The sequence below is a fragment of the Manis pentadactyla genome, chromosome 10, assembly GCF_030020395.1.
Source record: "Manis pentadactyla isolate mManPen7 chromosome 10, mManPen7.hap1, whole genome shotgun sequence".
Lineage (NCBI taxonomy): Eukaryota > Metazoa > Chordata > Mammalia > Pholidota > Manidae > Manis > Manis pentadactyla.
This window is the reverse complement of record NC_080028.1, coordinates 20,763,257-20,781,036: the sequence shown is the minus strand read 5'-3', so window position 1 is coordinate 20,781,036 and position 17,780 is coordinate 20,763,257. Positions and strand designations below refer to the sequence as shown.

Below are 17,780 nucleotides of genomic sequence, written 5' to 3'. Positions count from 1 at the left end.
ATGTATTCCAAGGAAATTCCTCTATAATTTTTATGCTATAATTTTAAGTTTCAACTTAGTCATTGTTCAGTTTTAGCCACCTAGACAGTATCTAATTAGGTAACTTTCTTTAGACACTTCCTGTGCCATTTTGGAAAATTATCTTATTAAAGTCCACATCAGAGAACAGAACATCTAGTGTTCTATTTATGTCTGATCATATACCCTTAGGGTCCTGGTGCTAGGGACTTCATAAATGCTGAAGAGAACTGTCAATCCTAAAAGGCTTTGGAAAGGAAAAATTATCACTTCTATGAATCCTCAGAGGAGCCAATGATGAGAAATTACCCTGTCCCAGGGGTCCTTAAAACACTTCCATTCTGTGACTGCCCAAGCCCTACATCATTTCTCATACAAACCAAATCACATAACTGTAGTATTTTTGTGCTGCTGGGAAGGGAAGAAAGATATTATCATCTTTATGAGAGCACAGGGAACACTCAATAAATACGGTCGAAAAAGGAACACAAGCAGGGACAGAGAACAAAAAAGCTACAGAAAGACTGCACAGCCTGAGGATTTGACAAGCAGGTGGTTCTGCAGTCATCAAATCACTATTCATAGACGTGTTGTTCTGGGCCAGAGCTTCCAGTTGTGAGAAGCCATGCCTCAGCCATTAGCCCCAGGAGACATCACTCACTCATGCCAGGACACACAGTTAGCTTGGGAGGTATTTCAAAACTTAACTGGGTCAAAAATTGCTTCTAAGCAGGTTTTAATCTAATCTAAACAAAAGCTTGAGCAATTCTAAGGAAGTCTAAATCCTTCCAAATTCCCTACCTACATCTCAAGCCCTATTTTTATTTTTCAAGTACAAAATCCTTTGTCTCAGTATAAATGATTTATGAATTTCTTCCTATAAGATGTAAGAATTCCTTCCTACCTTCTCACATCACTCCTTCTACCTGGAATGTCTTGCCTTCTCTCTGCTTTCAAAGTTCAGTCTTTAGTTTAGGTTCTGCCTAATTCATGGAAGTGTGCTGGGACTGTGGCAGGTATCCATTATAATGCCTTTTTAATATTTCTGCCATAACTATACATTTTAGAACTCAGCAAATGCTGCCTGCATTTCTTTTATGTATCTGGTCTATGGCTCGAACTAAATGCCCATTTGGATGGAGTCAGCATATCATATCTTGGGGTACCAGTGTCCAGTAGCTCTGAATAGATAAGGATGACAAATATAATCTTAAAGCAGATTCCAAAATATATTTCAATCTTTTATTCTAGCTTATAAAGATGACCTTTAATTTTTTACCAAATTGTTTATCCTGTGTAAACTTTTCCAATTAAAATTTCCACTCTTTCTTACCAATTCAGTTTTATTTTCATACGTGAGATTTCCTTGCTACATTTCCCTTAATCACTCTACTCCACCTCTCAAATTTTAACACTGCCTGGAATTTTAAAAAAGATTATTTTCCAGAATAAGATTGCCCCCTTAGTTTAATTTTCACAGTGTCTCATTATATAAATGCTTTTAGGAAAAGAAGATAAAGTAAATAAGAGATTGCCTTTTGTGGTGTTTTATAAGTACAATTTGCTTTCTACAAAAAGTAATGCATACTAATCTGAAAAGTTTATAAGACTTAACCTTTTTATATCAGAGATGCCAGCTGGGTAGAGGCTTATGACAATGAATGAAAACAGAAAACAGAAATTTATATTATAAAACTCTTTTCAAGGAAGTCAAATATTAATGATTATGCCTATATATTCCACAACTTAACTAAAGGTATATTAGCAAGTGTAGTAGAATCAGAACTGGGACATATCTATAAGACAATCTATCTCAGGAGTTCCCAAAGGGTATTCACATAAATTTAGGGAATTCTGTTTATGCTCTTTCCCCTTTTGGAAATGCAAATCACACACATCAACAGGAAAGAAACCTCTTCAATTTCATAAACGTATTTGTCCATAGGATTAATTCTGCTAACAGACTAAAAATCAAACTAGTAGTCACACCGCCATCTAGAAAATGCTAATCTAATCTAATACCTTTATTTTACAGATTAATATTTCAAAAAAGAAGAGGGCCATAGCAGTTAAGCAGCTGTCGAGGTCAGACACTCCAGACAGGTGGAGAGCTGACCCTTTGCTCCATGCCTCATTCATTTATACATAATGCTTTTAACATAAGTCATTTTGCAATTCAAAGTTTCTCCACTACAGTCCTATTTTTTAAAAAGCACATGCTAATATGTATCTCAAGTACTCAGAGCTTATATAATACTATGCCTAAATTTAAGTATCTCCTTGTTTACAAAAGTAAAAAAGATCGAATCTATTAGGAAATAACCTGAGGCCTTTATGATAGGTGAGACAGGACCAGCAGCCCCTGAGACGAGGTGTGGAACATGTCCATCTCAGATAGAATCTCACATGGATTGTGCTCCAAGAAAGCTACTATGAAATAATTTTTAATTCCCGGATTGAGATTTTAAAAAATGATAGAGCTCTAAATGGAGGCATTAGAGGCAGAATTCTTAATGAAGTAATACATGAGAAAATGAATTCAGAAAGGAAGATTTCTATGATTGGAGAAGTCATGCATCATATTTAATGTATGTCCCAGGAATTTTTTATTTAAAGCAAGATTAGTGGAGTATCAATCTGTGAAGTTCTACAAGAAATTCATTTCAAAACTTGTTATTCCTATCATCAGTAACTTAATTTTTCACATGAGAAGTTCTCATTTAAATGTTCTGAACCAATTGTATTTCAGCAGCATGAAGAATATACTATGTATTTAGTATTCATGATATTCATTTAAAGAAGATAATTAAAACAAACTTGTCAGTTTGAAAAAAAATGCCAATGGTATTTAGTTGGATTTGGGAGAATATGATTTGAAGTCAACTGTTAGATAGAAAGATAGACAAGAGCAGCTGGGGAAGGGGAAGATAAGGTTCAAGGAAAACACTACCCAAACTCTGCCCAGGTAGGGGGTCTCACGAGGAGACAACAAAGACTTTGCAGAGAGATGACTGCTTGCCTATTGGCACCAGGCCAAACCGGTCCCAGCCAGGTCCCAACGCAGGTGCAGTGCAACAAAACTAAGAACCACCCAAACCACATCTCATCATAACCTCATTGAAATAAAATTGTGGTTTTCTTCCTACCTCCCAACCCTCCCCACTGGCTTTTCTGTGTGCATTTTGGGAAAAAACAGGCACACCAAGAGGAATGGGTATATAACTAGAACTTGTCATTCAAATGACCTCACCCTGTCAATCAAAGAAGCATCTCCTGGTTAGCTCATGATAAATCAACCCTCCTCAAAGTTTGGGGCCTTTGTCTACCTTGACTCTGGCCCACTCCTCCCTTGGAGTGTACTCAAATAGAACTTTCCCCTGGCTTCACTACTGTGTCTCTGCCTTTCAAATCTTGGTTACGGTGAGGACAAGGACTGAGGAGAACAAGGTTGACACATAATATAACAGCTCCTTTTCTTAAGCCTAAAATAAGGTAACATCATAAAATGTATGGGTTCAAAAAAACAGAGATACTGAGCTGAAGAATAAACTTCATTTGAATGAAAGTAAAAGATTTCTGATATATTTTTATTTGACATAGTTTTCGATTTATGTTGCTTTGTGATATAAAAATGATTTACAATTTCTTCAATAACAATCACCACCACAAATAAGAGCTAACATATTGGCTCATTTTGTGCCGGGTACAAAAATGAACACTTTCTATATAGTCACTCATTTAATTCTCAGAACAACCTTCTGAGATAATGCTCTTACTATTCCCACTTACTGAACCTGAGGCACAGGGAGTTTAAGTAACTTGCCCAAAGTCACACAGCCAGTAACAAACACAGATGGGATTTAAATCGTAGAAGTCCAGCTCCAGAGTCTGCAATGTTTGAGTGCTTACTATATGCCAAGCACTGTGCTAGATTCTTTGCTTGCAATAGCTCATTTCCATATGCTCATTTAACTTTATCTTTAGGATAAAGTCAACTACAAACTTCTTTCCCTTTCATTTACACATTTGCATGGTATGTGTATACATTTTAAATTTAGCAATAAATCTCTGATATATTTAAAACCAACTGTGTTCCATTTGGAAAGTTAAGTTAGGGCACTATTCTCTATATTGCACAAGTATTTAAGTGTGAAAAAGTTGTGGCCTGTCTTTTCTGGCCTGTCCTGATAAAGTGGCTGTGGGGAGTAAAGCAGATTTTTTTTAAAAAGAGAGAGAGATCTCAGGATGCACCTTACTCAGTGAGGGAAGCTGCAAAAGAAGGGAAAGCAGAGAGGCCCTTCAAGGAGTGGCTGAACAAGTTCTGTCTAGTGATAGCCCGGAGCCAATGGCAGTACATTAAGGGTGTATCCTCTGCTTAATTCAAGGGTCTGTAACAGAGCATGGCATCCTTAAAACTAAAGAAACTTCTCTGCAGCAGCATCATCTGCCTTTTCCTGAATTAGTCACTTCCTCTTTAGTAAAGCTAACCAAATTAATTCTCTATTTCTGAGTAAGGAAGCCATTCTCAGTAGATTTCCACTTTATATTCACAGGTAACCTCTATTCCTATACATGTGCTCCAAAAAGTTTTTTGGAAGTTGATTTTTCCTTCACAGAGAGCATATGTGTAGGGTCTCTCATATATTCTGCATGTTCCCACTGAAACATGTTCTGGACTAATCATGTTTATGGCTTTCTGTCATGTTTCATCCGTGTCTCATTATCTATCTTCTCTTCTTGTGTCAGTAGTAATGTTCCCAGGCTTTCCATAATTTAGAGACAGAACACATTCCTCTTGATTCTCTGAATTAATTCTTCCTTGGAAAAAAATGTTGCTTTAGTTTAAATCTTCTTCCCCAGTCTACTATGAAATGAATCTCAAAGACTATAAAGTATCTTCAAGAAAAAGAGAATTGTTACCTATCCTTGCTCTGCATCTTGAGAGTTACTTCTTCAGCACTATCTCTTAGTGATATACTGTCTTATTAAAAATAATGTTTATAAAAACTATGAAAATTTGAAAAATCATTGTTAAATTAAAAAAGCAGCATTTCAAAGTGTATATACAACATGACAACTATATATGTATGTGTGTGCATATACGTGTATATATGTGCACATACTTGCATAGAAAAAATCAAGATATTCATCAAATTTTTTTGTTTGAACAGTTGTCAATTTTTTTCTTCCTTATTCTTGTTCATTTTTCCTCTTTTTCTGAAAAAGCATGTCATACTTTCTGTAATAAAAAATTGAATATTCACCGTGTAGAATACTAACTTACAAGGAGAGAACAAAATAATCACTTTCTTCCAAAGTCCTGAGATCTCTCTGAAGGTAGCCCTATAGCCAGTCAAACCTTCCTCTCAATTCAGTTTTCTGCTTGGGTAGAATCTTAACAAATATATCTTAACAAATACATATGAACACAGATACATACTTAATATAACCAGGTAGGCATATCCTGAGTGATTTTATTTTAATGTAAGTCACATTAACTCTTGCTTAAAATCCTCTAGTGCCTTCTCATTTGAAGTAGAATAAAGTTAAAACTCTGCCCAGAAACTCAGTTGGCCCCTAACTAACTCTTTGACCTAAATCTTTAACACTTGGTCAGACTCACTAAAGGGCAGCCCCTCTGGCCTTTGCTCTTGTGCTTCACTCTTCCTAACATAGAGGTCTTCATGTGACTAGCTCCTTCCCATTAAAGGTGTCAACTCAAATGTCATCTTCTCAGAGAGGCCTTCTGTGACCACACAATCTAACTTGCCATTTACTTCTTGTCCCCATCATTTGTGTCTACCACCTTTATATTTTTTTCTTTCATAGCATTTGTCACTAATGAAACATTTCTTTACTTGCTATTATGTCTCCCTTCTAGAATGCAAAATTTTCACCACTGTATCCTCCTTATGTAAAGAGTATCTGATATATAGCAAGAAAATAACAAATATATGTTAAAGGGACAAATATTAAAGAAAGGGGGTGATAAGAAAAGTAGCTGTCCATGGTACAAATTTTGGTGTAGAACTCTCTTTACAAACATTCAGCTGGTTTCCAGACTTACTAGTTTCATGGTAATGATGCAGCTGATATAAATTAATATACATGCAAATAAATATATATACTTCTGAGTAAAGGCAAGAAGTAGAGAAACATGCACTGGTGAATATGAGAATATAAGTCTATTTACCACAGACAGTAGGAGTAAGGGAAGGGGTAGGGATTGCGTTCAATGAAAGCAATAAAGAATAAGAGTGTGGGTGATGATAGATGACCCGAGAGAACTGGCTTCCAGTGGTGGCTGAGGTATTAATGAGATGAGTCCAGGAAGTCTCCTTGCAGAGAGTGGATACTTGGTTCTATGTGTGAGTCTGCTGCATGCGAGGCAGCTTCTTATTCAGATAACCTCCAGAGTCGTGGCTGAAATTAGACTATTAATAATCACCAATTAAAGGATTATTCTTAAAGGTCTATTAAACTATTATATTGACTATATTAGGATCTGTTTTCTTCTATATCACCACGTCATTAAGCAGAACACTATGAAAAAAAGAACGGAATGATGTAACATTTCTTATAGGCCACAAGACTCAGGTCCTTCCAAATGCTGGACAATGATCAATATCTCCAGAATTAATGTTAAGAAAAAAAATTAATAAAAACAAAATCACTTAAAATATCCAGTGAAAACAAAATGTACAAGAATATATCTTACAGTGATTATAAATATAGAAGAATTATGTAAACAAATTAGACTCATGAAAAAATTCGTGTTGAAACATTAATATGAAGTATAATTCTGAAATTAAGACAGACAAAATTGGAAATCCATGTGACATCGTGTCTATTTTTCTAAGGCATAAAACGAAATGATCCTCAACAGAAACACCTCAGATATGCTGACCTTTTTTTGAGGTTAAACATGTAAGGACTGCTGAATAGGTATAATCCTCATTGTATATAGATGAAGAAACTGAAGCATTAAAATAAATCAGTCTTACTAACTGTATTTGAGAAACTATGTAAATAGTTGTCTTTGAAGTGCTCTGACCTGAGGAAATGAGGTTACATTAAGAATGGAAATACGCATATTTTTTGGTGTTTGTGTTAAATATAAGTTGCCAAAGTACAAAGCAATTTAGGAGTAAATTACAAACTTAATTACCATAAAATGATGAGCCCTAAGATAATGCTTATTCAATGTATTTTAGATTGCCAATTGTCCATTTATCATGATGAAAAATGGCTCATCAAAGGTGTATAACTTTCTGTAATTTCTTCTCCACATTCACGTGACAATGGTAAATTGCTCAAGTTTCCACCTTGTACTCCCACAACACTACATGTTTGAAAAATCTATATACTACTTACAGTCAAGGATTACAAATGAAATCTACATTCTTCCTTTTCACTTCTTTTTAGCTCCTCCATCTATCCTGCCATTTCCTCTCATTACTACCCACTTATTCCTTCCTCTCCCTTTTTACCTGTTCTCTCCCTAAAGCTCAATCTCCTCTCCTTTATGACGACCCCCAGCCTGCCACCTTTGCACCCAAGAAGAAGCAATGTTTTACTCACTTTTCTAATAGGTTAAGCTACTACCTAGGAGGCCACAGGGGCTGACTGTCACACACTAGGATGAAGGCAAAACCATCCTAGGAATTGGGGTTGGGTAAGGGGCAGGATAACAGGGGAAAGAGGTACATGGAGAAGAAGGAAAGATCAGTGACCCAGCCTGAGCTCTGCCTTTTAAAATCAAGATTGTATCCTTCAGCTCTGGGAAATACTTTTTTTTTTCTTTGAATAATTTCTTCCTTTCATTTTCATCCTTTTCTTTCCAGATCGTCTGGTAATTAGATGTTAGAGCTCTTGCATTCATCATTTTTGTCTTTCATTTTTTTCCCTCGCTGGTTTTCATTCTTTATTTTCCAATCCTTTGTTAATTTTTATGTTTTAGCATTCATAATTCTACTGTCTCAAGAGTTTTTCTCATTCTCTGTATGCTTCTCAAAGCACCATCTTCTGTACTGTTCAACTATGTGGATAGCTACTTGTAAGAGATATTGTAAGATTCTATTTCGTATCTCATCAAATGAGTCATATTGCCAAGAGGTGTTTTTATGACTACCAGAGAAGAGAAAGCCGTAAATGAAGCAGGCAGGAATCTGGTCAGTTAGTGTGTAAAGGAAGTAACTGTTTGGCTATGTTAGAGGTGATAAGTACATGGCCGCAGAGTGCTTTTTCACAGAGTAAAATACATACTGCAAGTTGTGAGTTTTTAGTGGTATGAAGGATATGCTAAAGTTATCACGATCCTAATTCTGAACATTGTGTTTGAGAATTCTCCCCTCTGTCATAGTGAAACTAGTGTGAATGCCAAGAACGGGAACACACATCAGTTTTCCAGATTCTGAGCATTTCCATAAGTTCTTTCCAACACCTGAAATGCCCAACCTATTCTCAGCCTCTGTTAACCCATCCATACAGAGTAGGTACACAAAAAATTATTTCTTCTCTGCTCTTCAAACCAAAGAGACATATGGAATCCACATGCAGATTGGGAAAGGGAATGAGTGAGAAAACAGCATTTTTTTCTTTATGAGCTCCCATGAAGACAGGTGACTATAGCTGAAAGGACAGTAATTCCCTGGGTTGGCTGTGTTCTAAGGAGGCAGGCTTGATGCCCCTTTACAGCGGCTCTCATAAGCAACCTTGTAAATGAGAAACGGAGGTGCAGAGTAGTCAATTAACTTGTTTATGCTGACTTTTATCAAGTAGCAGAGGAGAATATTTCATCTCAGGTCTATTTGGACCTAATGCCCAGAGCCTCTCCCTTCTTGTCCTCCTTTATCATTCCTCTTAGTCATGCCTTCTAAGAGAAGGACTGTTCACATTTGCATCTTCAGATGTTTCTCTGGCAATAGTGTGCAAATGGGTTGACCTGGTCCATCTTCCCTTGGAAAAGGGATATTGAATTATGTCATAGATACCTGCTAAATGTACATGGATCACCAGTTCAATTAGGAAAAGAATTAACAAAGGTTTCCAATTATCCTAGTGTCTCTGGCACATTCTATTGTGGTGTATTCTGGGTTTGATCTTAGCTGCAGTTAGGAATGGATTCTGTATTTACATTCAGAGATATATTTCACATTTCCTTTTTCTTCTTTTTGCTATTTTAATTGTATAGGTTTTTCTTTCCCTACTTGCCCTACCTGATATTTCATTGTTTAGCTGTTGAATATCTGGTGCTTTCATTTTTAATATGGTTCCTTTTCATGCACTATAGAAGTGAAGCCTGGCATTTTAAAAATTGGAGATGGCTTAGTATAATTGAAAGAGGGAGATACAGATAAGTTTGAATCATAGCTTTGTAACTTACGAGGTGTATGCTTTTGGTCAATCAACTAACCTGTCTATAATTTTGCATCATTTGTAAAAGAAGGGACTTATGCCTACCTTATAGGGTGATATGAAAATTAGAGAATGTGCTTAAAGCACACAGAACATACCAGGGCCATGGTAATCTCTCAATAAATGGTAGCCATTTATTTTTTTTTATTGCTCTCTTTTAAAAGTGTAAACCATTATACCTCTTAATAAATCATCCAGTCTTTGCCCGAGTATCTCCAGGGATGAAAGCGTGTTCTGTAAAGTTCCAGCTCTAGCAAATACAAGCTGTGGGACCTCAGAAATAAAATACTTTGAGTCTTAATTTCATCACTTATAAAATGAGGATAATAATAGTACCTATATCCTAGGATCATAGTAAGGAATAAATGACATATACTGCTTATATTAAGTGGAGCACCCAGTAAATACTCAACAAATGTTAGCTAGTAGTAGAAATAGTAAATGTCGGGCATTTCCTAATAATACTACATCTGGAATCACCTGCTATATTTTTTTCCATGGCAATAGTTGCTCAAGTTCTGTTTTATTTGTGATTTTAGTCATAATAAAAAATAGATACAAATAAATATTACACACGTTTTAATGCACTTATTATGAGGTTGGTTTGTACTATGCATACTGTCCTTTAACTTGCAAACCCTACCAAAGTTGCCAGTGTTGTTTCCAGAGGCCTAGAACTGAAGAGAAAAAAGTCAATTTGCCTTTGTATAAGAAGGAATTAGACAGAAACTTGCATTTATATTGTAAGATCTTCATAACAATCCTATAAACAGGAAGTAGCCTAATTTTAAAGAACAGGAGGCAAAGATTAAGTTACTTGTCCAAGATTATACAGTCAATAAACAACAGTGAGAAAAATTACTTGACTAAATTTTAAGGCTCATTAAGGCAGAAATCACATATAACTCTTACTTTATATCATCCACAGTACCTGGTACAAAAATAAATCAATTTGAGGGTATGATGCATGTTTATGTTGTTTACTGCTCCATACCCTGAATATAACAAATGGCCAATAAATATTTGTGGAACAAATGGACAGATGAATGCATAAAAGAATAGGGAAATGTGGAGGGACTCTAAATGAACTGAGATTCTTATCAAGCCATCAATTTTTTGAATTTATAGAAAGAATAATAAATGTATTTAGCAGTTCAACCACCCTGGAGCACAATGTAAAATGATAAATCAATTGAACACACACTAGGTAAAAATGACATTAAAAAGCAACAATATCCTCTTAAAGAGAGAAATGCTATCATGAAAAATATTGTACAGTAGACAGTACATAGGCTTACCTTACTATGAGAAACTAAGCCCTCTTTAAACTTTTTTTTTCATAGAAAAGTATTCACATGGGTTTTGGATCAAATATAATAGATCTGTAAACTTGGGCAACTTAATATCTTGAAACTCAATTTTCTCAAGGTCAAGTGAAAATATTTCATAGGATTTTGGTGGAATTTAAATGACATAAGGAATATAAAGTGCCTATCAGCATAACTGGCATGCACTATGCACTCAATAAAATACTAGATATTATTATTAACATTACTATCATCATTATCATAATACTTTCCTAAAAATATATAAAATGGAGCTTCTCTGATGGTCCAAATTCTATTCCAATTATTTCAGAAGTTATAAAAATGACTGCATGAAATATAAAAATGTAGATCAAATGATGCATGATAGTAAAGCTAAAATGCATTCCTCTTTATATGCCTGTATCTCCTACCTTCTGCCTAGATACAGATAACAGGTATCTGCTCCTTGAACGAGTATGTAACAGATTAAATGTCTACTGACCTAATATCTGTAGTCATTGTTTTAGTTTCCTTTAGCCACTATAACAGGTCAAACTTAGTAACTTAAAACACCATTAATTTCTTGTTGGACACTTATTGAGATCAGGTGTCTGAAAGGAGTTTTATGGGGCTAAACTCAAACTGCAAGCAGGGCTGGTTACTTCTGGATACTCTAGGAGAATAGTTTTCCTGCCTTTTCCATTTTCAAGAAGCACCTGCATTCCTTCACTCACAGCTTGTTTCATCTTTGAAGTTAGCAAACTAGCATTATAAAATTTGTCTGCTTTCCTCCTCATATCACCTTCCCTATCATATGAACCCTTATGATTAAATTGGGTTCATCTAGGCAATCCAGGATAATCTCCCCATCTCAAGATCTTGAATCACATTGGCAGTCCCTTTTGTCATATAAATGAACATAGTCACAGGTTCCAGGGATTAGAACAGGGACATTTATATAGGGATGAGGACATTATTCTATCTATACTGGTCATCCTCTGGGCCCTAAAGAATTACATCCATTCACATGTAAAATCCATTTACCCACTTCAACATCCAACCCCCAAGACTCAACACATTACATCCGCTTAAACTCAAAAATCTCATCAACTCAAAAGTCCCAAATCTCATCATCTAAATCAGATACGGAAGAAATTCTGGGTATAATCCATCCTGAGGCAAAATTCCTCTTTATCTGTGAATCTTGAAATTAGAAAACAAGTTACTGGCTCCCAGAGCACACTGGTAGGACAGGTATCATAGAATAATAATTATAGATATTCCCATGAAAGGATAAAAGGGAGTCAACAGTCATGGGCAATTTAGAAAACCCACTAGGCAAACCCCAGTAGGTTTCAAGGCCTAAGAATGATCCTTTGTAGTTCTCAGCTCCATCCTCTGGGCCCTCAGCCCTATACTCTGAGTCTTAATTCCTATTTCATAAAGATTAACATTTATTTGTAGCTGAATAGTTTTATAAGCTTGTTTCTTGCCAGTAAGAACCCTTTCCTTTAGGAATCCAATTGTGTCTTCTCCTTGTTCCTTTCAGTCCAAGCTGGCACTGAATTTGCTTGTATATCTTTGCTAATATACTGCTCTCAAAAACCTTGTGGGTATCTCATGTATGTCACAGAAATTCATTCCATTAAACAAGAAGATCCTCCTCAGACCTTTTCTGGATAATTCCATCTCTTGATTGTGCTGAGATGGCTAAGACCTCTTCAAAGATCCCTCTGTGTGACTGGACAATCCGATTTTCTGATCCTACTGAAGCACTAGAAAAAAATTCAGATACAGCTTTGGTTCTCTCTCTAGTACACACTTTCTTGACAGAGAATCTACAAATTTTAGCAACCTTTAAAAATCTGGATAGGCAAAGAATGTCTCAACATATCAAATACTGGTTCCTTCTTGCTTAAAATTTACTCAATTTATCTCTTTCCTCCCACATTTTGCTATAGGCAACAAGAAGAAACCAGGCTGCCATTTGACACTTTGCTTGGAAATTTCCTCAGCTAAATATCCAAGTTCATCACTTATCAGTTCTACCTTCCATATAATTATAGAATACAATTCTTCTAGGCTTTCTACTACTATACAGTATCTCCTTTCTTCCAGTGTTTAATAACATGTTTCTCATTTACTTCTCGGTTCTTATCAAAAATACCTTTAACATTCATATGTCTACCAACATACTATAATGATTTAGGTATTCTCTAAAATACTGGTTTTCACTACCGTTCTCCTCGCTTCCTTCTGAATCCTCACCAGTACTGCCTTTAACAACCATGCTTCTACAAACATTCTGTTCATGACTATTTAGGTATTTTTTAAGACAATGCATGTCTTCTCTTCCCTATCACTTCTGAGCCCTCCCTGGCAGAATCTTTAACATGGAGATTTCTGTTCAAGGCAATCTAGGCTTCTTCTATCATGCTACTCCAGAGTCTTCCATTTTCTCTACACTGCCCAATTCCAGAGCCACTTGCACATTTTTATGTATTTGTTACAGCAGCATCCCGCTTCCAGGTACCAAAATCTGTATTTATTAGTTTCCCAGGGCTGCAATAACAAACTACCACAAACTTAGTAGCTGGAAATAACACACATTTATTCTCTTACAGTTTTGGATATCAAAAGTCCAAAACGATTCTCACTGTGCTAAACTCAAGGTTTTGGCAGGGCTGGTTCCTTCTGGGGGCTTAAGGGCATGGGGGATAATCCATCTCCTACTTTTCAGACACCTGCATTCCTTGGTTCATGCTGTACCACTTCTACCTCTGCTTCCATCATCCAATATCCTTCTCTGACTGACCCTCCTGCCTTTCTCTTATGAAGGCCATTGTGATTACACTGGGCCCACCTGGGTAATCCAGGCTAACTGCCCCCCTCAAGATCCTCAACTTAATCACATCTGCAGAGTCCCTTTACCATATGAGGTCACATATTCACAAGCTATGAAGATTAGGATGTAGACATCTTTTGGGGTAATTAATCTGCCTTACCACAGCCTGTTCCTTATTAACTGAATTCTATCTAAAATGTTTAACCCATATTTTCAATCACATTGTCTTAAACGCTGCCCCCACTGATTGACTGTCCATCTTACCGAACTGACATTTTGTCATTTCCACATTTCAAACATCGGTTCTTTTAAAAGTTTCAGCAAGAAGAAATTCATCAGCAGAAATAGACTATGTACTGAATCACACAATTCCTGAAGCTGGGAATTGATATCTGAGTAATTCCTTGACTCATTATTACTGCCTGGAGTATTTCAGGAGTACGTAGTAATTTTATTACAGGGGTAATAAAGTTAAACCTCTATCAGAAAACCGCAATGCTTGTGAAGTTGAAAGGTACCTAAAGGATCACCTTGTTTTCAAGGATGAGAAAAATAAGGCCCAGGTGGTTAAATGATTTGCCCAATGACACAAACTCTAATGTAGAGGAGACGGAGAATAAATTTATTTTAAGAATATCTAATGACTAAGTATATGAAAATCTGTTGTAAGAGCAAGCATCCAGAAAGCTGCTGCATTCTTCTAAAAAGAATTTCTTAATATAAGGTTGAGGTAGATTTTTACTTAACCATCGGAGCTACTTAAGTATATACTAAAGTACAATACTAATAAGGGCAAGTACTAATAAGGTAGTTTTCTAAATAGCTAGAGGAATTTCAGATCAATGTCATCAGATTCATGAAAATAGAGACATATCTGCCAGAATGCTACACATGATGAGTATCAGGCCAAATAAAAGAGGTTCTACAGTTGGTCTAAAGTCTGGTTTGGGAAAAAAACCTGAAGGCCCATAGGACATACAAGTAATATAGTTTCTGGTTTCCCTGAACACAAGGCAATTAACTCAGTACTTAATGGAAGCCTGAGATAAATATCTTGGAATATACGTGCATGACATAGAAGTGCTTTTATGAAAATAGGTATATCTTCACTTTATTTTTTTTAATCACATAAATTAAATTATACTATGTCCAGTGCTTCCTATTCCTTTCACAAAACAGCTGAACCAGTTGGATACACTTAAAATATTAGTTTGATTACTAAATGTATATTAGGTTTATTGCCTTTCCTAATTACAAGCAATATAGACATGAAGCAGAAATTAAGATGTAATGACTTCAGATTGATATTTGATTGTGATTGAACAATGAATAGTTCTCTCAATAAATAAAGGAAAAATACCCATATTACTATAAACAGATATTTCTATATGAAGGGAAGAAAAATGTTTTGACTTATAGAACAAAGTAAAGACTCAAAAACTATGGCTTTATATATATTTGCATGTATGTGTGTATGTGTTAGGTATCTTGTCATGCCAATAAAGATATTTTAATCTTATTGAATTGATAACATTTATAACAGTTGGCAAAAACTTCTCAGGCATATATATATATAAAATATATATATACATATATTATATACACACACACACACAGTCTAATAGTAGGTAAAGAATAGAATGTAAGTGTGATGTTTAAGGATGTTTAAGGCTCTTTACATGGTATGGTCAAGATACAGATGTCTAGGGAAAAGCTTTAAAAAATCTCATCAGCAATTTGAGGGTATGTCAAACATAAAATTTATCATGATTGTAAAAATAGACATTGCTAATAAAAATAGCTTTATTCTTCCTGTTAATAGAAATAATTATCCTAATAAAAATAAAAGTACAAAGAAAATAAAAATGACACCATCCAGAGATAAGCACTTTCACTGAACATAGTTTCATACCCAAACACACACACAGATGATTTTACATAAATTGGACCATGTGTATAATGCTAGTTCGAAATCTGTTTGCTTTGCTCTGTTTTTCTTAAAAAAAAATGTCAGGGATATCTCTTCAGGTCAATAGACAGAGAACTACATAATCATTTTTATGGCTGCAGAGTTTTCTGTCACAGAATGCTACATAATTTACTTAACCAAACCCCTACTGTAAGATATTAATCTTGTTTAAGATCTCTTTTTTCCACAGCAAACCTTGACACACATCCTGTGCCAACTTTACCAACTTGCCCAATTTTCTCTTTAAGGTAAACTGTCTACTACCATTCTAACTGTTCACAATTAGAAGTGCTGAATAAGAGTATGTGTATTTTAAACTCATAATTAATAGTTTGTTCCACACATTTTGAAAGCAATTTGCCAGGATGTATTTAGACCCTTAGATGGGTCCCTGGGGGCAGGGGGTGTTCTGCCAGAGCTGTGGCGGGCAGGACAGCCTGGTGAGGGGGCATGGGGTGAGGTCCAGAGGACAGCCCCTCTGAGGGGAGGGGCTGTTGGACGGAGACAAAGGGTGTGTGCTGGCACAGGTCACAGGGGCAGGAGAGGATAAAAGCAGTCAGGTGGGGTGGTTTAGACCTAGGTGGAGGCTTCGGTTTGAGGGGAGAGGAGCAGGATTACTACTGGCAGGTGAGATTGGGGCTTCAAAGAACAAAGGCTACTGTGAATTGATGTATCATGCACAAGTAGAGGTTCTGATGCCACGTTCTAGTGAACATCAGTATCTGTGCACCTCAACATCTGCGCACCCCTATGTCTACCTGGACTGTGCCCTCTGCGCACCTCCAGCTTTTCGAACCCTGACATTAACTGGGACCATGACTCCTGTGCACCTTGGCATCTGCACACCCCAACATCTACTGGGGCCGCGACCTCTGTGCGCCTCGACATCTGCACATCTGGACATCTCCACACTCTAGGCAGGGCAGGATCCAGGTGTGAAACTTGTCACTGATCAGTTGGTAATCCATGTCCTCACTGTCCCCAGCTGTTCAGAGACAAAAGCGCATGCAGAAGACCACTGCTAGCCCACCTATAGAGAAACCAGGGAAACAGGATGCATGGTAAAGTGTGGTAAGAAAGGTGTGGAGGAGCCCCTAGGAGCCGTCTTGACAAAGGGAAGCCATGAACAGCCAGTCTAAGTTACCATATTACGCCGCCTAAAGCAGCCCGGCAGTGGGCATGTTCAGTACCTCCGTGGGGAAACTGCAGCAGCAATTGTACAAGGAGGGGTATACTATACTTGAGTACATGCCAGCGTTTGAGAGTGACTTCATACAGGTCAGCAAAAGAGAAGTCATTGACATGCATGACCGTGCCCGAATGGTGACTGTGGGCACTGTTCGCACCAGCCCCACCTCACACTACCTGACGTCACGCTGCTGGCCCAACCAGCTGCTCTCTGTGATGACGCTCACAGATCCCGCCCTGCCACCCAGTGAAAAGATAACAAACCTACACAGATCTTAGAGCTAACCAGGCTGCTTCCCTTGAGGTTTGTAAAGCTATCCATTCATAACAGGAAAAAACAAGTGCCACCTGAAGCTTGCCACTGGCTACTCCTTTTACCTTCAGCCGTGTCCCCGTTCAGATACAAGAGATCTTTTTGTTCTCTGGGAAAACCCTGTTTACATCCTGAGTCCACCAGTGGAGACTTACAGTGGTAGGGAGGCCATCCCAGCTGAGGGCACATTGAACATAACTGGGTTTGAGGAGGAAGACAAGAGCCCAGTGGTTAAGTCTTTGCAGAGTCCCGAGGAAATGGGGTCAGGGTACTTTGGGAGAGCAACAAAAAGTCCTGGTACTGAAAAAGCCTTTGGTACTGAAGCTCACCTGGGAAATGCATCACATTTGAAAGGGCTCAGGGCCAGATGAACCTCCCTCCGGAGGCCATGCACATTAGGGAGGTTCTTACTGTTTCGCCAAAGTGTTCACCAGGCTTGGTGAGGTATCTCAGAGATGCCTTAGCTTTCAGCAACTCAATTTCATTTCCAGTATTGTACTGCCATCTGCAGCATTGCGACCAATCTATTCTTAACATATTGTACTCCAACCTAGGTAGGCTGAATGCTATGGGATGAAACAGCTCCCCAGGACTGCCATGAACTGATATCTGTATACATCAGTGGCCGTGTGACGTGTTTGTGTGCATGTGCACAATTTGTTAGTAGTTATCAAAATATTGAAGTGCATTCCACTTAACCAGCAGAAAGTCTAACGCCAAGTA

At 37.1% G+C, this 17,780-nt stretch overlaps 2 protein-coding genes across 6 annotated transcripts in view; one reads left to right on the top strand and one right to left on the bottom strand.

Annotated features, from left to right (window-relative positions):
* The window catches only part of ANKS1B (ankyrin repeat and sterile alpha motif domain containing 1B), a 1,001,987-nt gene that overhangs the window by 702,890 nt on the left and 281,317 nt on the right, over positions 1-17,780 (bottom strand). The window lies entirely within an intron of this gene.
* Positions 16,679-17,428, top strand: GARIN6 (golgi associated RAB2 interactor family member 6). The gene is given in 3 exon segments (XM_036891158.2): positions 16,679-16,907; positions 16,910-17,088; positions 17,090-17,428. Coding segments are annotated over 3 exon segments (747 nt in total).